This window comes from Ceratotherium simum, chromosome 4, assembly GCF_057802395.1.
Source record: "Ceratotherium simum simum isolate JZ-2026a chromosome 4, ASM5780239v1, whole genome shotgun sequence".
In the NCBI taxonomy this organism is placed as follows: Eukaryota; Metazoa; Chordata; class Mammalia; order Perissodactyla; family Rhinocerotidae; genus Ceratotherium; species Ceratotherium simum.
The window spans coordinates 85,731,593-85,754,173 of NC_141903.1; the positions used below are offsets into that span (position 1 = coordinate 85,731,593).

At 38.7% G+C, this 22,581-nt stretch overlaps 1 protein-coding gene across 2 annotated transcripts; it reads left to right on the forward strand.

The window, feature by feature from the left end:
- The first annotated feature begins 3 nt into the window (after nt 1-3).
- Nucleotides 4-21,750, forward strand: DHFR (dihydrofolate reductase). Of its 2 annotated transcripts, none has more exons than XM_087430102.1 (6): nt 4-169; nt 519-568; nt 3,389-3,494; nt 11,065-11,191; nt 13,573-13,688; nt 18,326-21,552. In XM_087430102.1, the coding sequence occupies exons 1-6, from the start codon at nt 84-86 to the stop codon at nt 18,408-18,410; spliced, it is 570 nt and encodes a 189-aa protein (XP_087286228.1). In that variant the 5' UTR covers nt 4-83; the 3' UTR covers nt 18,411-21,552. The 2 variants fall into 2 exon arrangements, with proteins under 2 accessions (XP_087286228.1, XP_004420467.1); XM_004420410.3 differs by lacking the exon at nt 18,326-21,552 and adding an exon at nt 21,577-21,750 and having other exon boundaries at nt 48-169.
- Nucleotides 21,751-22,581: the final 831 nt, after the last annotated feature.

A 22,581-nucleotide genomic window follows, 5' to 3' on the forward strand; every position in this document is an offset into this window, starting at 1 on the left:
GCGTGGTGGCCGCAATTTCGCGCCAAACTTGACCCGGCGTCCAGGTCTCGCGAGCGAGCTCCGAAGTGTTTGCTGCCGCTCTCATGATGCGTCCGCTAAACTGCATCGTCGCCGTGTCCCAGAATATGGGCATCGGCAAGAACGGGGACCTGCCCTGGCCCCCACTCAGGTACCTGCTGGGTGGGGGAGGGTTGGGTGTGTGGGGATCGAAGCTGGCGCAAGATGCGCTTGACCCGGGCACCTGGGCGGGACCGCGCCGGGCCGACGGGCAGCGAGAGGATGGGTCGGGCTTGCGTCATGAACTGACCGAGCCTGGCACTGGGTTTCCTTCTGCGTCAGGAGCCGGGAGACCAAATTACTGATTTCCGTCCCGCTCCTGCTGCCCCGCGAGGCCCTTCCCCGCGGCACCCCACTCCAGAGCAAAGTCCCAGTCCTGGAGACCCCACCCCCACCCCAGCGCACCGTTTGTCCGGCTTGGATAACGTTCTGAGTAACGCTGTGTTTTCTCTAACTTGTAGGAATGAATTCAAGTATTTCCAAAGAATGACCACAACCTCTTCAGTAGAAGGTAATATGGGATTTTTAAGTGATTGAGGTTCTCAAACAGTCTTGCTCGAGTAAGCTTCCAGTGCAAATTTTACTTAAATCAAAAGTTTTCCGTGTTAATTGAAACATTTTCTCTTACCATCGATCTGTATGAAGTTCCCAAGGTTCATTAAACATTTTTTTTTTTTAACTTCTTTGAAATTTTATGTGGGCACACATACAATTGAGGTGTTGGGCAAAATTGGCAGCTAGAGACTCCGGTGGAGGAGGCCTTAGGTGTAGCGGCTGCAACTGAGGAGGGCAGTGGAGAGGAGGCCATAGGTGTCCAAAAAATGGTTACATGGTCCTGGGTTTGGAGATCAGGAGATTAAAGGAGATGCGGGAAGACATCAAGGATGACTCTCAGATTTTCAGTGCAAGAGTCTGGGTGAATAAAAGAGTGGAGAGTAGTATGCAGTTGTAATGATGACGATTTTGAGATGCCTGTGGGGTATCCAGGATAATTTCAAACACCGGGAACTAGATGAATTGATCCTCTGGAGAGAAGAGGATAACCAAGGAAACGAATATGGGGGTGGGAGCACCCGGTTTAAAACCTAAGAGACATGTATGTTTGATCATAGGAGGAGGAATAGCCCAGTGATAGCCATCTAGGTGAGATGCCAGGTCCTTGGATTTGGCACTTAGGTCACTGGTGCCAAAGATAAGATGGCAAGAGCTGGAATCTAAAGAAATGACGTGGACCACTCTCAGGAATCCTAAGTATGGTCTGGTAATAGGAAGAACATCCAATGCCTGGCCTGTTTGCTGATTTTCAGTAAATACAGTGGTCCCCACTTATCCATGGGGGATGCATTCCTAGACCCCCAGTGGGTGCCTGAACCCTATATATACTACGTTTTTTTCTCTACATACATACCTGTGATAAAGTTTAATTTGTAAATTAGGCATAGTAAGAGATTAACAGCAATAACATAATAAAATAGAACAGTTATAAAAATATATTGTAATAAAAGTTACTGTAGATCTTACCAACATCAGCATGATTTTTTTTTCCTTCCTTATTACATTAAGAACTATCATGTTTTCACTTAAAGGAAGCCTTTTACGGCTTCTCTTTGGCATATCTGAATTGCCAGCATCACGACTCTTATGCTTTGGGGCCATTATTAAGTAAAATAAAGATTCCTTGAACATAAGCACTGTGATACTGTGACAGCGGACCTGATAACCTAGATGGCTACTATGTCACCAACCAGTGGGTAGTGGATACACAGGGATGATTGACATCCCCTGCAAGACGGATCAGGAGGGCTCAAGATTTCACACACTAGTCAGAACGGAGTGTAATTTAAAACTTATGAATTGTTTATTTCTGGAATTTTCCATTTAATATTTTTGACCACTGATGACCTCCAGTAACTGAAACCACAGAAAACGAAACCACAGATAAGGGAGGACTACTGTACAGTATTTCTTGGCTGAATGAATGAAAGGGTAGCAAGGGTGTCTTGGCATTTTTTTTTTTGATGTCTCCCTATGGTCTTCACTCATCATCTCCACCTTAGTTGTTAGGCCAGGTCTGTACCATTTCTCTCATCAGAATTCCTCACCTGTTGATGCTATTTTTAATAGTTGCTGTCTCCTTATTGAACACCTAAAGGTCTATTCTTGAAAATGCAGTGCATATTGTATAGGGGTACCATGAACTATAGGCATACCTATTTTTAATTATTTGAGGGAAAAAAAAATTTTCCCAACATTTGGAGGTAATATTTGATTATGAGTAGTGAAGCAAAATATGGAAAAATGCTTAGTCTTACTACTGGTAGTTTGTAAACACTAGTGCTTTTGTTTAAATAAAATCAAACTAATGAAGATTCCTTTATAAAATAGACACATGCACTCCTTTTGGTAGTCTGTCACAATATATCAAGAATCATAGAAATGTGTATGTTTCTTTGATCCAGATATCTGACCCCCAAGGTTTTTCCTCCTAAGTAATTAAACCAAAAATGGAAACTATATGAATAAAATTTTGATAGAAGCATTATACTTGAAAGAGAAGGATAGAGGCACAATTGAAAGGGTTTTAAGCTAAGTAGAATATTAAGCAGCTATCTTTAAAAGTATGACTATTAATGTAAATCTACAGAGCACACAAATATGAATACTAATATATCAAACAGTTATAACAGTACTTATTAGATACTGAACATGGTTCTAAGTCTTCAATCCCCACAACAACCCTAGAAGTAGAAACTGTTGTTATCTCCATTTTATAGATAAGGAAAGTAAGGCATAGAAGGTTAGCATGACTTGCCTAGTTCATGACAGAATACATTCAACTTGAGAACTTTGACCCAGACTCTTTGCTCTTAACAACTACAGTCATGTGCCACATAATGACGTTTGGGTCAACGACAGACGGCATATACGATGGTCCCGTAAGATTAGTACCATATAGCCTAGGTGTGCAGTAGGCTATACCATCTAGGTTTGTGTAGGTACATGCTATGATGTTCACACAACCACAAAATCACCTAACGGATGCATTATCCAGAATGTTTCCCCGTTGTTAAGCGACACCTGACTTTATAGTATACGTGATTGCAATTGGTTAAAACTAAATATTGGGTAAAATCAAAGGGAAAAATAGTTACTATATTTAGGTAATGGGTAATAAATGTAAATTTTGGTAAAGCTGTTTTAAATTTTAGTTTTTTTAAAGCAGAGCCACTAGATGTCACTATGACAATCATATGTCTATATATTTATGAATATATGAAAATATATATGTATATTCCCAAAATATACTTATTCTTTCTATATGCTTTTATAGGTAAACAGAATTTGGTGATTATGGGTAGAAAGACCTGGTTCTCCATTCCTGAGAAGAATCGACCTTTAAAGGACAGAATTAATTTAGTTCTTAGCAGAGAACTCAAGTAAGTACTATGACATAAATTCACCGCAGGAAAATCATGTCCTGTTTCTTATGGTGGAGATCAGTGTCTGACAAGTAAAATAGTATGATTGTAGCTCTGTTGACGAAGCTGCTTATATCATTAAGGTGATTACAGAAAATGAATGAGCAGTTGTTTATGTCACAGGACAATGACTTACTCTGCTCCTTAAGTCATTGGTTTCATCACCTTGAAAAGTTGCATTAAATCTCACTATGCTGGGTTGGCCCCATGGCTTAGCGGTTAGGTGCATGCGCTCCGCTGCTGGGGGCCCGGGTTTGGATCCCGGGCGCGCACTGACGCACCGCTTCTCCGGCTGTGCTGGGGCCGTGTCCCACATACAGCGGCTGGAAGGATGTGCAGCTGTGACATGCAACTATCTACTGGCGCTTTGGGGGAAAAATAAATAAATAAAATTTTTAATAAATAAATAAATCTCACTATGCTAACATATTTGCAAGTTTCCTTGAACGATTATTGAGTAGGCTCAAATATCATTTATACAATATAATTAATAATTTTTCTCTAGTTTCACATAAAACCAAAATACATGTGTTTTGAGACTTGCCAAAATTAAATGATTATCCCCTCTCTGGACCCTGTCCTAAAAACAATAAGATGTAAATTTTAGGATGGGCTGAAAATCTTAATCTTAAAATCATAATCTTGTGATTCCTAGTTTACCACAACACCCAGATAATGTTTTCTACTTGTGTTCTTTACCTGGTGTCTGAAGGTAAAAAATTTCAAAGTATTGAAGTGGACCCAGGGGTCCTGGAGAGAAGGTAGTGTCTGCAGTTGGCCTCTGCTAGGAATTTCCCTGTCCTCCAGTCCAGCATTGGACTGGGTAGTTCCTGGTGCCTGGAAATGCCCTGGGGACCTGGGGCATGAGGACCTGGGTGTAGTTAATGCGTTAAGTCTGCCCACGAAGGCACCTCCAGTGGTTTGACCTGCACCACGGCTTCCGTGTCATTTACTCCACCTGTGATGTTTCTTGATGTCTATTTTGTTACTTTTTGTTGTTATTGTTTACATTGGTCCTAAGCCATTAAAATAACTTACTGACCCTTTGGGGGGTGGAGGTGACCTGAATTAGACCTTAAGGGAAAGTTTGGGATTGGCATGGTAATCGTTCTTCCTTAAACTAATAATGTAATCACAAAAAAAGAATGCAGTGTCCTAGGGCACTGCTCATTTGAGAACCGTGGTCCTAATAGTCCTTTCCCATTTGTATTAGTCAGGGTTCAACTAGAGAAGCAGAACCTATGTATATATATACATAGGCTGACAACAATTGTGGAGGCTGGCTAGGCAAGTCCAAAACTCTGTAGGGTAGGCCATCAGGGAGGGCAGTCTGGAACTCTCCAGCAGGGGCTGAAGCTGCTGTCCTGGGGAAATTTCTTCAGGGAGACCTCAGATCTGCTCGTAAAGTCTTTCAACTGATTAATTTAGGCCCACCCAGATTAAAGTCATCTAATTTTTGACTTTAATCTCATTTACAAAATACCTTTGCAGCAACACCTAGATTAGTATCTGAATAACCAAGGACTATAGCCCAGCCAAGTGAATACATCAAAGACCATCACACTAAGGGAAGGAAAAAACATGACACGACAATAGGCTGAGGGGATTCAGGCTTATGTAGATTTTCTCCCAAATCCCTCCTAGAAAATGGCATAGGTAAAAACCTGAGAGAAAATATAGCAGAATATTTGCATGGAGTGCCTTTGGAGGATGGGGAATATGTTCATGTACATCTTGCCATCTGCCTCAATCTTCATATTGTTTTTCTCTTGGTTGCTAGGATGTTCTGATTATCTCTTTACACTGTAGAATCCAGATTCACAGATTGTATTGCCATTCCCAGAGACTCTTTAATAACATATTCTTGAATACTACTCAAGTTTATTTATGACTAGCTTCAGCTAAAACAAAGAAATCTCAGTGGGGGAGATGTTCAGTTGAACCAGCAAATCTCCTCAAATGATGAGTCTAATTTCTTCTTTATGACCCCCCTGTGGTGTGTGTAATTGAGTTTGGTTGTTTCTTATGTATTTATATATAACATTTGTTGGTGTATTTCGCTTTTTGTTTTTAAGGCAGAGAGAAAATTTAAAGTCTTTATTATCAAGCATGACAGGAAATAGATAGGGACACCAGTTAGGAAAAAATTTTAGAGGTTTTTTTTTTTTTTTGTCCTTCCTTCTGCTTCCCTACTTGCTGGTGAATTCCACACATATCCTGAGCACCTGCTGTGTGCTGGGCGCTGTTGGGTCCTGAATAAAAGGGGAAAGATTTACACATGGAAATCACTGTTGCTCATACAAGCGTTTAGAAATACTCAGTTTTTCACCACCACCCCCAATGTAAGAAGAAACTAAATCCTTAAAGTAGCCCCAAAATTTGCTGCCAGATACTAGTTATTGGGTAACTATTTACCTAATAAGGTATAAGGGAAACAGTGCTTTTCCAAAACTTTCTAGACAATCAAGTTGCAGCTTTAAAGTAAATGTTAAGCGGCCACCTTTGGAAAACTGATTGGCATTTTCCCAAAATGTTAAACATAGAGTTATCGTATGACCCAACAATTCCATTCCTTGGTATATACCCAAGAGAAATGAAAACATGACCACACAAAAACTTGTACATAGATGTTCACAGCAGCATCATTCATAATAGCCAAAAAGTAGAAACATCCCAAAAGTCCATCAACTGATGAATGGATAAACAAAATGTTATATCCATACAATGGAATATTATTGCATAATAAAAAGGAATGAAGTACTGATAAATGCTACAAGATAGATGAACTTTGAAAACAATATGCTGAGTGAAAAAAGCCAGACACAAAGGACCATGTGATTCCATTTATATGAAATGTCCAAATAGGCTAATCCATAGAAACAGAGAGTAGATTATTGGTTCCCTGGGAGAGAGAGGTGGGGAGTGGGGAATGACTGACAATAGATACACAGTTTCTTTTTTCTTTTTGGGGTGATGGAGATGTTCTGAAAGTAGATAGTGGTGATGGTTGCACAACTCTGTGGATGTACTAAAAAGTTACTAAACTGTACACATTAAAAGGGTAACTTGCTGGCCAGCCCCATGGCTTAGCAGTTAAGTGCACGCGCTCCGCTGCTGGCGGCCCGGGTTCGGATCCTGGGCGCGCACCAACGCACTGCTTGTCCGGCCATGCTGAGGCCGCGTCCCACATACAGCAACTAGAAGGATGTGCAACTATGACATGCAACTACTATCTACTGGGGCTTGGGGGGCGCGGTGAAAGGAGCAGGATTGGCAATAGATGTTAGCTCAGAGCCGGTCTTCCTCAGCAGAAAGAGGAGGATTAGCATGGATGTTAGCTCAGGGCTGATCTTCCTCACAAACACACACACAAAAAAGGGTAACTTGTATGTGATTTATATCTAAATAAAGCATTTTTTTAAGTCTTTAGAACCAAAAATTAAAGAAATTTTACTGCAGTGCTGTGGCTTTGACAGTATCTTTAGAAAACCCCAAATTGCCTCCATGATATAAGAGGTTGTAAATTGTCTTCAATCCACAAAAGTTATCTCACATTTCATGGTATAATAATTTTGTATGGTCTCATGGTCACATTCTCCACAGTGATTAAAACTTTCTCCTCTTAAAGCTGCAGTCCCCTCCCCACCACTTACACACTTGGTACAGCAAAGACTTACTGACCTGGCTTCTAAACCCGCTCTGGCGCCTATTAACTTTGTGGCTTCACACAGGTTGCAAGAAAGTCTTGCTGAACCTCAATTTCCTTACCTAGTAAATGGGATTGATAATGACAATTTCTTAGGGTAATTTCAAGGATTAATTGAAATTTTATATGTTACATTTCTGGCTCGTGGAAGATACCCTACAGATATCAGGTCCTGCTCCCCCGATCACTACTACTTTAGCAAAATTACCTCACCTTAGAGCTTACAGAAAATAGTAACGTTAATGAAATCACGATAAACAGGCTTGTGATCTCCTTTTCACTGAAACATATCATTTTGTTCTTCCTTCTCTCAATCTTGAGACAAATAATCCCTTCCCATCAAAATCAGTCCCCTCCTTCGCCCCCACCACTTTTTTCTCGACTCCATTTTTTTCTGTCCTCAAGACCTTCCTCTTTTATCCTACCCTTTAGTATTTTAAACCTCACCTCAGATTACTTTTCTTCTATTCTCAACTTTCTTGGAGTTTTCTTGTGTTAAACAACTTTTGTAACTTTAGCATAAGCCTCAGTAATATCTGTGGTGGCCTGTCTGTCACATCTGTGTTTTGCACATGTTTTTATCTCCTTCGAGACTCAGCTAAGGGATCGTACTCCAAGGAGTGTTCTTCCGCACACCCCGCCCAGATGGTGCACCTCCTCTGTGCCCATCCAGCACCCTCCACACATCCCCACTGCAGGTCTTTCTCACTTTATGGCCACGGTTGGATATTCCTCTGCCTGCCATCACCATCTTTTTGGTACAGGGAGTGCATTTTTTTTTTCTCTATTGCCAGCATCTGGCATATCTCTAGTAAAATAGGGATTCAGAAATTTTTATGGACTGAATAGTCCATAGGTGATTTATAAAAATGGGATCATCCCACATAATATCACTTTGTAACCTGCCTTTTTTCCTCACTTTATATATTAAAAGATGAATTTCTATAAATATTTTTAGTGGCTGCATAGTATTCAGTTATGAGGATGGAACATAGTTGAATCAATTTTTAATAGTTGGAAATCACATTTTTAAAGACTGAGTATGAAAGGTCTTAAATTGAACATATTTCTGAATTCTGGTTAGGACGTGATTGTAGCCTAGGGTTTTTTGTTTGTTTTCCCAACAGTCACCAGGGAAATTAGACCAGAATTCCATCTGCCATGTCATCCTCTTTCATATCAGGCACACTGGAAAAGCATAATGTTTATGTGGTACCGTGGGGTGATGAGATGAGGATGCCCAAGGCCAGAGGACATTGGTCTGAAGGCTTTGCCTAAACAAGGCCACACTGTCCCAAGGTCTGAGGGGACCAGAGTCTTGACACCCTTGTAGTCCGTGGCCACCGGTTCTCACTATTGTCTGTGTAAGAAGTTGCAGCGCAGGCTCCAAAGTCAGGCTGCTGGAATTCAATCCCAGCTCCACCGTTTCCTAGCTGCGTGACCATTGGTTACTGAACCCCTCAGCCTCAATTTCCTCGTATCTATAAAGGCATAGTAGTACCTACATGGGACCGCTGCTGTGCTGCGCGTGAAGCACTGCCTGACCTGCTACTTGTAGAGCAAGTCGGCACTCGGTAATGTTAGGTATTTCCTTTCTAACACAACTATCCATCAGGTAAAAAGCAGCCTCCCTTCAATAGGGCTTTTAAGGAAAGAGATGGAAGTATCACTTGAGTGCCTACTGTGTGTGTTCTCTCTTAATCCTCGGGCCAGCCCTCTGAGGGAATTCAAGACAGTTAGAAACAAAATATCAAGCGTGTCCACAAGCTTCTTGACACAGAATATGTATGCTACTAACACCAGCTACTACACACCAACTCTCCTTTGTGAGGAAATCCAATCTGGATTCGTTTCAGATAATTATGGGAAGGAAGCAAAAATAAGTAACAATATTGAGTGCTTGCTGTATGCTATTTACTGTGTTGCTTTCTAGGATTTGTGTTGTGAAGAGGGGGCTGCACTCAAACATTAGCTCAAATTTTTGCTTGTTCTTTTCTACACATCTAGGGGTCCAGTGTTTCCTATGAATCTTATTTCTAAACTACCAAATAGCAACATTTTGCAGAAGCATTTCCTCCATGTCTTTGTTATAACTGAAACCTGAAACAAATCCTTAATCTGTTCTTTGTTTTCCTTTTCTGGACTCTACAAAAGGGCAAAGAAGTCTTCACCTTTCTCAAGCCATTGTTCCACAGACTTCACAAAACTATTGCCCCCTTTCTTTGAAGTCCACACCAAGCATTTATACCACCTTCTAAATCATTTTGCTGTAATCCACCAACTTCCAGGATGCCTCTTCAGTTTTCCTCATATGTCAGTTCCTAAATCACCATTTTCCATTCTACCTTATCTCCTGTCTGGTCCTGAATTCAACATCCCCAGATACTAAAATCACCTTGACTCTGTCTCGGTCATTCTAGACTTTGTTTATTAACTAGACTATCTTCTCCCCCAGCTCCAATCTGTTTCTTCTAGATTTGGTTCTCCCCGTGAACAGCCTAGCCAACCTAGTCAGTCCAACTGCCCTGATACCTTAGGAGATCCCTCGGCTCCTTTAACCTCACCCTGGCCTCAGTGTCTTTTTCCAGCCTTTAGTCAAAATATATTCTTTGTGCTATCTTGACTTCTTTAGAGATGACAAAGAGTGAAGTAACTAAGTATATATCAAGGAGGTGAGGGAGAAGGCAGCCAAGAGAATGAATAGACCCCATTAGCTCTTGATTAATTGTTGTTATAACTACTCATTCAAAGGCAATTATATAATTTTTTTAAAGCATCAGTCTAAGAACTTGATATTGAATTGTAATTTCTGTTCTCTAATTATTATGAAGGTCTAATTCTGCATGTTTCTTCATTTGTAAAGGGAATTGCAACCCCCCCCTCCCCTACCTAAAAAAATAAACCAATTCTGGAGGTGGGGAGAGATTGAGCTAGTCAGTGTAAATACTGAAATTAACTTTTCCCCTTTTGGGTTTTTAATTACAAAAGTAATAACATGCTCATTTTTAAATACTTCATCTATTTCTATGTTGTTTGAAACATGGAAGTTCTTTCCCCACTCCCCAAAGGTAACCACATAGTAACAGTTTGAATATCATTACAAACTACAGGCATTCAAACATACCACTCTTTTTCCAATATTTTATCATGAAAACTTTCAAACATACAGAAAGAACTTACAGTAAACACCTGTATACCCACCACATAGATTCTACCATTGACATTTTACTATGCTTATTATATTATCATCCATCTATGCATCCATCTGTCTTGTTCTTTGTTGCATTTCAAAGTAAATTGCAGGAGTTAGTATACTTTTTCCTAAATACTCCAGCATACATCTCATTAACTAGAGTTCAATATTACTTTACTGTTTTTTTCTTTTAAGAAAAATATTATGTACAATGAAATGTACAAGCCTCAAATGTACATGTGCTAAGTTTTGACAAATGTACATACCCGTGTAATCCCATATCAAAGATATAGAGCATTACCATCACCCTCAGAAAGTTGCCTCGTGCCCCTTCCCTGTGAATTGTTACCCCATCCCTCCAGAGACAAATAGTGTTCTGATTCTTTTCCACCACAAATATGTGATATCTCAGGTGTTTGTGCTTTTTGGTTCGTTGTGGGCCATACATCCACAAATGTGGGTTGAGTTATTGGTCATGGGTCATACTGATGTGAAGTGCTTTTTGTCAAAAGGATTCATGTTTATGATGATTTTAGTTTTATAATTACTGCTTCCTATTTAGATTATCTGACTCGTGTTTTTATTAGAGTTTTATAGAAATTATGTGTAATCCTTTCTTTTAACCTCAGGGAACCTCCACAAGGAGCTCATTTTCTTGCCAAAAGTTTGGAGGATGCCTTATCACTTATTGAACAACCAGAATTAACAAATAAAGTGGACATGGTTTGGATCGTGGGAGGCAGTTCTGTTTATAAGGTAAGTAAAGTTGTCTGTAAATATAAAGAAATATTCTACCCTACTTTCTTCCAGCTTCCCTCCCATCCAAACTTTAAAAAAATTAAGCCATGAGCAGAGGAAGCTCATTATCCCTGCTGTAAGTTAGGTATACTGTCAATTTGAATTATTTATTTTTTGATACTATCCTACAAACTAAATGAAAATGTAAAAGTAAGTTTTTAGGTCTGTATGAGTTTGTTTCAATTCAAAATAGTTGATGTTTCCAATTTTAAAAACATTCTAAATCTTTCCCTGAGCCATCCTTGCCTGCGCTGTTTTCTACTCCCTGGATGTGTTGGAGGTGCACTGAGTCATTCCCTTTCCTTCAAGGATAAATGTGTCTCTGACTGAGAAAGAGACGAGGCTCTCAGTTGGTAGACACTGACTATATGTATATGAATTTGTTAAAAACAGAAAACTTTCCCTCAACAATTTTCATAGAATGTGAGGGCGTGGGAGAAGTGTTATATGATTTCGTATCATAAAAAATACAGCATAAGAGAAAATATTCCTTTTTCTTGATACCAAGTGGCTTCCAGCTTTAAAACATTTTGAGGACAATAAATAGAATTCTTTGACTCTTTTAAAACACTAATGAAAGATTAACATTTATGAGGAGGAAAAAAATCCACCAGTACCCTGTGGTGGCTTGTGGGAACATAGGTACATTGAATTATTTCAGAAAGAAGAGGTAGACCAGGATCCTACGTGGGATTATAAAAACTCTGTTACTCAGGTTCCTGTTTCTACAACCTTTTATTTTCTCCATTTAATAGGGGGAAAATGGACATTTTCCTTTAATCTTTCAGTCAAGTATGAATTTCTAAGAAATCATGTCCTTTCTTTATTTTGTTCAGTACTTATTTTGAGTGATTCAATACCATATTCACTTGAAATGTATTTTTTAAACAATATAAGGGCTTAAAACTAAATACATTTATATAATTTCATATAATCTATATGTATATAAATAATAAGGAAGTAGAACCTCCAGGTGGTAATTCTGCGTTATCCACCTACCTCACATCACAATAGCTTGTTGAACATTTAGGCTTATCTTCCCATGGGCCAAATCAGGCTTCCCAGCCTGTTTTTGTAAATAAGGTTTCATTGAAACACAGCTAGGCCCATTGGTTTAGTATTGTCTATGCCTGCTTTTGCCTACAAAGGTGAGAATCCATATGGCCCGCAAAGCTTAAAATATTTACCTTCTGACCCTTTACAGAAAAGGTTTGCCATGTATCATTAACTTTGATACGGACCTTCAAATGTTCCTATGGTTAGTCCTATTCAATTTTTCTAATTTTTTGGTACACTCAGAATTGGTAGAATATTTATTTGGTTGAGGCAAGAGAATAAATGATTTAATATAAGCTATAGTATTGAAAATAAAAAGTAAAATTTGTCTATTCCCTCATTTGAAATTTTAAGGATAACACTTGAAATTATGTATATATATCTTCCCTCAACCCCCATAAGCTATTTGAAGATGAAGAGTTATTGCTTTCTGGGATAAAGGGGTACATATATATGGTGACGGATGAAAGCCAAACTATTGGTGGTGAACACGATGCAGTCTATACAGAAACTGAAATATAATAATGTACACCTGAAATTTACACAATGTTATAAGCCAATATGACCTCAGAAAAATAATTTTTTAAAAAAATAGCATTATTACTTTCTTGGAACTGCAATTAGGACTCATGACTTTTTATTAGAATCTTAAGATATTTGTTCCAGGCAGTTTTTCTGTAGAAACTGTCAACTGTACTATAGGCAGTAGTTAGAAAAGTCATTAACAATATAAGGCCGAATACAATCGTCAGCAGCAAGAGGCAGAATAAATTACCTACTAGCATTACAACTATCTCCTGAGAAATGGAAGCATTGTTAAATTTTATGTAAATGTGCTGAAGTATGCCCTTGGGATTTTCAATAGTCAAGGTCTGATGAAATTACACCATCTTATCCATATATACGTATATAAATTTTTCTATGGAGAGTAACTAGATAATTTGGGTTCTTAATTCTTAAACACCACCAAAGACAAAAGACAAAACAATGCTTAAATGAAAAAAGAGTTCATATAAGCAAACCAGAGGCCAGAATATATTTAAACTCATTCTCATAATTATTGATAATGATTAATGCCATTCTCAACATAACTAAGGCATACTTTGCAGGACCCTAAAGAATAAGATATTTAAATAGCATGCTTTGGATGTAACAAGTTATATAGCATGTCTTTAATACCTAGTACAAACTTGACTATGTAATAAGAAACAAAAATCTTAGAGTTTCTATGTCTTTTGACACAGATAAATAAGGAAACTCATGCCTTTTATTGTGTTTCAAAGGAAGCCATGAACAAACCAGGCCATCTTAGACTGTTTGTGACAAGGATCATGCAGGAATTTGAAAGTGACACATTTTTTCCAGAAATTGATTTCAAGAAATATAAACTTCTCCCAGAGTAAGTATTAAATGTTATTAATTAGTATAACTATAAATATAAAAAAGTATAAATGTTATTAATTAGTCTGAAGCACTTTTGGACTTCTTGCTTAAGAATTATAGAAAAGTGTATGTCTCTTCAGATTGAATTCAGAGAAGTAATGTGTTTTATAGACAAATACCGTAGGAATTTGGGGAAATCTGCTTTAACAGACTTGGGAATGTTCAGGTTTTAATGGTTTTACTGAAATCTAGAGAGTAGTCATTAGTTCATTCTGTGAGGTGTATGTTTAGGATCAGACACTGTCCTAGGCACTGGGACACAGTGATTACCAAAAGAGATGCTGTCACTACTCTCCAGGAGATTACATTCTTTGTAGTAGAGGAGGAGGGTAGCAAATGACAAAAACATCAAAAGAGTTGCTGTGTGGAGAGGTGAAGTATTGGGTGTGGTAGAAACTGTGTGGTCTGAGAAGTCTTCTGAAGAGTGGTGTCTACACTGAGATCTAAATGGCAAGAAGCCAGCCAGGCAAAGGGCAGAGAAAAGCATTCCAGGAAGAGAAACAGCTGGTGCAGAGACCTGGGGGCAGGAGCAAGCGTGGTGTGTTCTCTGAGCGTGAAGGCCACTGTGGGCATTGTGCACAGGGGGAGGCCAAAAGGGATCAGACCACGTGCAGGTTTACAGCGTTCTGAAAAGAGTGATACTGTTCTAGCTGTTGATGGAGAGTGGACCAGACGGGGATGAGAGGAGGCAGGGAGACCAGTTATTTAGTAGTAGTTAAGCTGAAAGATGAGGGACTTAGCAGCGGTGGAGATGAAAAGAAGAGGTTCCGCTTGCTTTACTATGGAGTTGTGATTTTAACATGAATCTGCCTCATTTTAAAAACTCGTAGCATTTTAATTTAAAAGCACTTTTCAGCTGTTGGCTATGGAAAGTAAAAGTAAAAGATTAATTACATCAACACTTTCAGACTAGCTTTTCACACATTCTTTCACATATTCTCAGTTGAATCCAGTCATTATTCTTTGAGTGTGAGTTTGTTTTTGGAAATAACTCCTAAAAGAACATTCAGAGCCAAACCTGAATAAACGAATGGCCAAGCTTTAGAGTAATAGTCTATTGCTCTACCGAGCAATAGGTAAGAGTCTCGAATCAAATGAAGTGTGTGACTGGTTTTCTTGGGCTCTTAACCAGCTCTAAATAAAACTGAAAATTGTAAGAACTCTAAAAATTTTCCAGACAGCTAAAGTACATGCTTTTGCTTATAGTCTCCAAAGGTGACTACTTAAAAAATCACACTTAGTGATTTCATATACATTTATGTAAAAATCAGTTGTTTCTTTGTCACACCTTATATATTTTCTCCTATACTGCTTAGATTGCTGATTCTCATATTATGTGAATATTGATCTCTGCTGTTCCTCATTTCTTATCTTTCTCTTGCTACTAACAAAAAGAATAGATTACTGTGTGAATTAGCTTCTTATTCAATACCTTTCCAAATCCTATTGCTCTCCATCAGACCACAAAGCTGTGACCCTTCAGGATCCTTGATAACTTAAAACAAATACCATTCTGGCTTGGAGAAACGAAAAATGTAACATCTGTATTGAAAGATGATTCACACATCACAGCATTCACCCATGGAAAGTATATAATTCAGGGGGCCGGCCCCGTGGCTTAGCGGTTAAGTGCGCGCACTCTGCTACTGGCGGCCCGGGTTTGGATCTGGGGCGCGCACCAACGCACCGCTTATCCAGCCATGCTGAAGCGGTGTCCCACATACAGCAACTAGAAGGATGTGCAACTATGACGTACAACTATCTACTGGGGCTTTGGGGAGAAAAGGGGGGAAAAAAAAGGAGGATTGGCAATAGATGTTAGCTCTGCAAAAAGAGGAGGATTGGCATGGATGTTAGCTCAGGGCTGATCTTCCTCACAAAAAAAAAGAAAGAAAAGAAAGTATATAATTCAATGGTTTTAGTATATTTGCAGAGTTGTGCAACCATCACCACAATCTGAGTTTAGGACATTTTCATCACACAAAAAAACTGTGCTCTCCATTCCCTTCCCCTTCTAGTCCAGGAACCATTAATCTATTTTCTGTCATTATCTACGTCCAGATATGCCTATTCTGGACATTTCATATAAACAGAATCATATAATATGTGGTCTTTCCTGGAATTTGTTTATTTCACTTAGCATACCATTTTCAAGTTCATCCATGTTGTAATATATATCAGTGCTTGCTTCACAGATTTTCTCCCATTATCTGAATCATCTTTTCACTTTCTTAATATCATTTGCAGCACAACGGTTTTTAATTTTGATGTTGTCTGGTTTTTCTATTTTTTCTTTTGTCGCTTGTCCTTTTGGTGTTGTATCTAAGAAACCATTGCGTGATCCAAGCTCACTGAGATTACTGTGTGTTCTTTTAAGAGTTATAGTTTTAACTCTTACTTTAAGTCTGTGATCCACTGGAGTTAATTTATGTATGATGTAAGGAACGGGTCCAGGGTCTTTCTTGTGTAAGTGGCTATCCAGTTGACCTAGCACTGTTTGATGAGAAGACTATTCTTTCCCCTGTTGAATTGTCTTGTTACCTTTGTCAAAAGTCAGTTGACCATAAATGTAAGGGTTTATTTCTGGACTCTGAGTTCTAGTCCATTGATCTATATGTATATCCTCATGCCATAACCACACTGTCTTAATTGATGCAACCATGTAATAACTTCTGAAATCAAGAAGTATGAGTCCTCCAACTTTGTTCTTCTTGTTCAAGACTGTTTTGGCTATTCTGGGTCTCTGGCATTTCCGTATGAATTTTATGATCAGCTTGTCAATTTCTGCCAAAAAGCAAGCTAGGGTTTTGATGGGTATTTTATTGTATCTGTGGATCACTTTGGCGAGTATTGTCATCTTAGCAATATTAAGTCTTCCAAATCATGAACATATGATGTCTTTCTGCTTATTTAGATCTTCATTAATTTCTTTCAGCAATGTTCTGTAGCTTTCAGTATACGTCTTGCACTTCATTGTTAAATTCTTAAGAATTTTATTCTTTTTTGATGCTACTGTAAGTGGAACTGTTTCCTTAATTTTATTTTCAGACTGTTCATTGGTAATACATAGAAATACAATTTATTTTTGTCTATTGATCTTGTATCCTGCAAGCTTGCTGAACTCACTTATTCCAGTTGTTAGTGGATTCCTTACGATTTTCTATATACAGTATACATCACTTGCAAATAAAGAGAGTTTACTGCTTTCTTTCTAATCTGGATGTTTTTTATTTCTTTTTCTTGCCTAATTGCCCTGGCTAGAGCCTCCAGTACAATGTTGAATAGAAGTGGTGAGAGCAGACATCCTTGTCTTGTTCCTGATCTTAGAAGGAAAGCATTCATTCTTTTACCATTAAATATGACGTTAGCTGTGGGTTTTTTACACATGCCCTTTATCACATTGAGGAAGATCTCTTCTGTTTCTAGCTCCCTGAGTGTTTTTATCATGAAGAGGTGTTAGATTTTGTCAAAAGGCTTTTTCTGAGTCTATTGAGATGATCTTGTGGGTTTTGTCTTTAATAAGACAAAAATACACTAGTTTACTTAATACACTATTAATATGGTATATTAGGTTGATTGATTTTCGTGGCAAACTAATCTTGCATTTCTGGGATAAATCTACTTGGTAGTAATATATAGTCCTTTTTATATGTTGCTGGATTCAGTTGCTAATATTTTGTTGAGGATTTTTGCATTTATTTCAAAGGATATTGATCTATAGTTTTCTTTTTTGTAATATCTTTGCCTGGTTTTGTTGTCGGGTTAATACCAGCCTCATAGAATGAGTTGGGAAATGCTCTCTCTCCTCTTCTGTTTTTTGGAAGAGTTTGTGAAGGATTGGTATTAATTCTTCTTTAAATGTCTTAGAAAATTTTGATAGCGAGTAGACTGAGATAGGAAATTGCTGTTCAAAGCCAAAATCCAAGGAAATTGCTCCAAAATGGACATTCTAAACAAGGCTATGGAAGAAAATGAGAAGTCCTTTTTCCACTGCAGCATTTGATGGTCATCTTACTTTCAAGCCTGTCCCAGCACAGTAGCAGCCTCTCTAACGAGGGTGGAGGGGGTCCCCAATAGGGAGATGTAGAGAAGGCCAGTCTTTCGTGAAGCAGAGAAAAAGTAACCTCTGAAGGCAAAGAGAATATACTTTGTCCCTGGAAGTCTGTGACATTGCTCAATTCTTGAGCTGCTTTCTCTCCAAATCTCTGTGCACTGGAGAACTTAGAGTTGCTCCCTCCTGTCCAGAAGTGACCTCTGATCATTCTCCACTCCTCCTTCTTTGCCCACAGCTCCCACTTAACTTAGACCCCCATCATCCCTATCAGAGGGCCTCTTGTGGTTACATCGATTTCAGTTCAAACACAGTACCTTTTATTAACGTCATACTTCCTGGTAATCAAAGCACTAGTGTAATGAAATAAAAATGAAAGAGGACTGTTGTGAAGCATGACGAGAATAAAATTGGAGTGTAGCTGAAGCCACAAGTGTGGAAACCTGAAAGCAGAAGTTAATTTAACAAAGTAAGATGGTTTTTCTCTGTGTCTGCCTTTTTCCCCCCGTGGGTCATTTTCTCTGCAATTCTTCTTCTGACAGCACCGTGCCAGCCTGTCCTCCAAGGCTCTGCCCTCATTCATCTTGCCTGGAAGAAATCTTCCTGTCTCAGACTATTGCACACTAGGCTCCAACCAAACCAGCAAGCCCAAATATTTTATACCAGCAGTTTTCTGCTTAATGAGCCGCAAACAGACTTCTCCTTCTGGTTGACAACGTTCCACGAGACAATGTATTCAAAGAGGGTTAAAGACCAGAGAAGCCTCTGAGGCAGTAGTTAGCTCCAGAACTGAGACGGAGATGGATGCCCCTCACTGTGGACAACTTGAGGTCGGTTCTTGATGGGCTGACGTTTCCTCCTCTGCCCCCCTTACTTCCTGACTGTCCAACAGGATCCTGGCATATTGGTCCACATTATTTGTACGTTCCTCTCCTCCTGATCCTGTGCTTCCTGTAGAGTCTTCATTTTATTTTAGTTGTGGTTGTTTCTTACGGATACCTGTTCAAGAACTCTGTTTACCTCTTTCTTAGACCTTCTATCAAATCATCTCTGTATTATTCTCGTGATCCTTTGTCAGTTCACATCTTATGTTTATTCTTATTCATTGGCTTCCTTAATGCTTGAAGATTCTAGAGGGGAGTCTCTGTCTGGATGGTTCATAACAAATAGATGGTATTTCCAAATCCCGTTAGACTTAAACTCAGAGTTCAAATGTGGGCTCTTAGGTCGTTTTCTCTTCAGAAAAGTTTGGAATTCGGATTATGAGGTAGTTATAATCATTATTAAAACAAACTGAATATGTGAATATTGTGGAAGGTAAAATTAATCCTAAGCAGAATTAAATTTTAGTTTCACAGAGAAGGTTAACATTAATACTATGGCTAGTGACCATACCAGCCAACAGCATAGTTATTTCTAAGTTATTATTATTCAAAGTTTACAAATAACTTTGATACTTGCCTTTTATCTTATTAACTGACAGTCTTGATACTCTTCAGAATTTTACACACACACAAAAATGTAAATGTTGCTTTTTGATGACTCATTCCAAAGGTTTATAGTTGGCCTAGTAAAATCATTTCTTTAAAAAAAGGAAAAAAGCTATACTGCTACTAAAACAGTGGAATAGAAACAGCTTAGAAAATGGTTAGTAAATAGAAGCATAGCTTCTCCCCCGAAATATAAATTATTCAAGAGAAAACACCTTTTTCTCTTCCTTACACGTTGTTATGCTATTGTTACTTCATGTCTCTAATTATAATTTTTATCAAAATGGCATAATCTCTAATTGGTCAACAAAAAGTTAATGCCTATTATTACTCATCAATGTGTTGGATAGCATAAGAGATTTAAATTTTTTCCTGTATTATCCCTGCCCTACAGTGAGTTTAGAAAATAGTTAAGGGGACATAACAAACTAGTAATAGTAATGGTTAACATTTGTAGAGCATTTAAAGTAATAAACTCACGATGCTAAATTCTTTATAAGAAGAAAGACTTTTATTGATAGCCAAGTGTCACGCAGCAGAACCAGAGTCAAACACAAGTCTGATTAGAGCAGGGGTTCCTCACCCCACCTTGAGCACACTGGGGTGCCGCCCGCACAGTACTGAGGACGTGCGCCAGGATTTGGGTTGTAGACTGAGTGGTCAGAAGAGCCTTCAGTGGAGGACCTGGGTTTTGTTTTTTTGTTGGTGGTAGGTGTTTTTTCAGTGGAAAAAATTGTTTTTATTGTGGTAAGAATGCAGCATGAGATATACCCTCAACAGATTTTTCAGTATACAATACAGATTAACTACAGGTACAGTGTTGCACAGCAGATCTCTAGAACTTAATCATCTTGCACAACTGAAACTTTATACCCTTTAAACAGCAACTCCCTGTTTCTCCTTTCCCCTAGCCCCTGTCAACCACCCTTCTACTCTCTGTTTCTATGAGTTTGACTATTTTAGATACCTCATATAAGTAGAATCATGCAGTATTTGTCCTTCTGTGACTGGCTTATTTCACTTAGCATAATGTCCTCCAAGTTCATTCATGTTGTTACATATGGCAGGATTTCCTTCTTTTTCAAGGCTGAATAATATTCCATTGTATGTATATACCAATTTCTTTATCCATTCATCTGTCAATGGACATTTAGATTGTTTACACATCTTGGCTACTGTGAATAATGCTGCACTGAACATGGGAGTGCAGATATCTCTTCAAGATCCTGATTTGAGTTATCAAAAAAAAAAAAAAAACACAAGAGATAACAAATGTTGGCGAGGATGTGGAGAAATTGGACCTCTTGTACACTATTGGTGGGAATGTAAAATGGTGCAGCCACTATGGAATACAATATGGTGGTTCCTCAAAAAATTGAAAATAGAATTACCATGTGATCCAGCAATCCCACTTCCTGGTATATACCCAAAGGAGGGCCTGGGTTTTAAATTGGAAGCTGGAGGGAACACAGACCTAAGTGAGAGTTAGGGAGTGGAAAAGATCAGATAAACAGTGATTCTAGTAAAGGAATTCCAACAAGCCACACACTGGGGATAGAGCACTGTGGTGTCCATTGATTAAACAGAAATCAAGAATCTCTAACCATGCACCACACATAACTTCAGTTCTGCTCTAGACAGCTAAAGATTGTGTTTTTCTTTTGCTCACACAAGAAATTTGATGCCAAGTGTAAGACTTGCATAAAGTTCTTAAGGAATTTCATATTAGCTGGATGATAGAGTGGAAAGATAAAAGAGAAACTGCCAATAGTGGTTAGTTTGGGGGAGAATAAAGAGTCAGAAGGAAAAGAGGAGAAGAAATTACACTTTTTTTTTCTTAAGGTAACGTCACTATTATTTTTTTTTTTGCTGAGGAAGATTTGCTCTGAGCTAACATCCATTGCCAGTCTCCCTCTTTTCTTCCTTTTCCTTTTTTTTTTTTAGTGTGAGCCGCCACCACAGTATGGCTGCTAACAGATGAGTGGTGTAGGTCCACACTGGGAACCAAACCTGGGCTGCCAAAGCGGAGCGTGCCGAACTTAACCATTAGGCCACCGGGCCTGGCCCAAAAATTACACTTTTTGCTTTCTAACTTTCTATACAGTTTGAAATTTTTTCTTTTCATTTGCATATGTAGTATGTTTGCAGAATATTAACCCAACTTAACAGTGGCTTACCATTGTGAAGAAAGAAGGGAAGACTTTTATTTACTTTGTGCATTCTTGATGCCTTTTGGCTGAAAGTCAGGGAAGCTATATTTTTAATTGATACATTATTTAATTATGTATATTTTTCTTTTACAGATACCCAGGTGTTCTTTCTGATATCCAGGAGGAAAAAGGCATTAAGTACAAATTTGAAGTATATGAAAAGAATGATTAATGTGAAGACGTTTTCTGATTATTTCAAGTTGTTCCTCCTCCTCTCCAAAAAATTATATATCTTAACGATAGAAAAAAAGACTTTTGTTCACTTTAGATCTATGGATAATTATTTCTAAGCAATGTGTTTTTATTCCCCATTAATTGTAACTAGACCATTCAAATACCATTGGTGAGGGCTGTCCCCGTGGCTTAGCAGTTAAGTGCGCACACTCCGCTACTGGAGGCCTGGGTTCGGATCCCGGGCGCGCACTGCCGCACCGCTTCTCCAGCCATGCTGAGGCCACGTCCCACATACAGCAACTAGAAGGATGTGCAACTATGACATACAACTATCTACTGGGACTTTGGGGAAAAAAAAAAAAGGAGGAGGATTGGCAATAGATGTTAGCTCAGAGCCGGTCTTCCTCAGCAAAAAGGAGGAGGATTAGCATGGATGTTAGCTCAGGGCTGATCTTCCTCACAAAAAAAAAAAAAAAAAAATACCATTGGTGAAACATTTCATGCTATAACTGTCTGAATGCCCGTCAAGGACCAGGATTAGGTCCCCAGCACCTGCCTGCGGTGGCGTGTCTACCAAGACGGCCCAAAGTGAGAGAGTCCCCTGGTGGCATGAGTGAAGCCAGGGTCTGTAGAGATAGGAGCCAGACACATTAGTCAAGAGGTCAGAAATGGGTTATAAACAGAAGAGCTAGAACTCAGGTAGTAAAAGAAAATCAGACCAAAATAGGGACCATGAATTACTCTATGCATATCAGACTTCTGAAAAAAGTCCTGTTCATCCAGATAGGGAATCAGTCAGTTGAGAACTGTAATATATTCCGTAGGAATGGTGAAGAGGTAGGTAGGAGATGACCTTTCTGATGGTTCAAAGAGAAGGTCTGAGACCTTTAAAAACTTTTTTCTGATCTTCGGTGAGATTCCTTA

Excerpts from the sequence above, each read along its gene's own strand:
- DHFR (XM_087430102.1), top strand. The coding sequence starts at position 84 with ATGATGCGTCCGCTAAACTGCATCGTCGCCGTGTCCCAGAATATGGGC. Across the intron at positions 3,495-11,064 it reads GTTCTTAGCAGAGAACTCAA|GGAACCTCCACAAGGAGCTC; the intron begins GTAAGTACTATG and ends TTTTAACCTCAG. Across the intron at positions 11,192-13,572 it reads GAGGCAGTTCTGTTTATAAG|GAAGCCATGAACAAACCAGG; the intron begins GTAAGTAAAGTT and ends TGTGTTTCAAAG.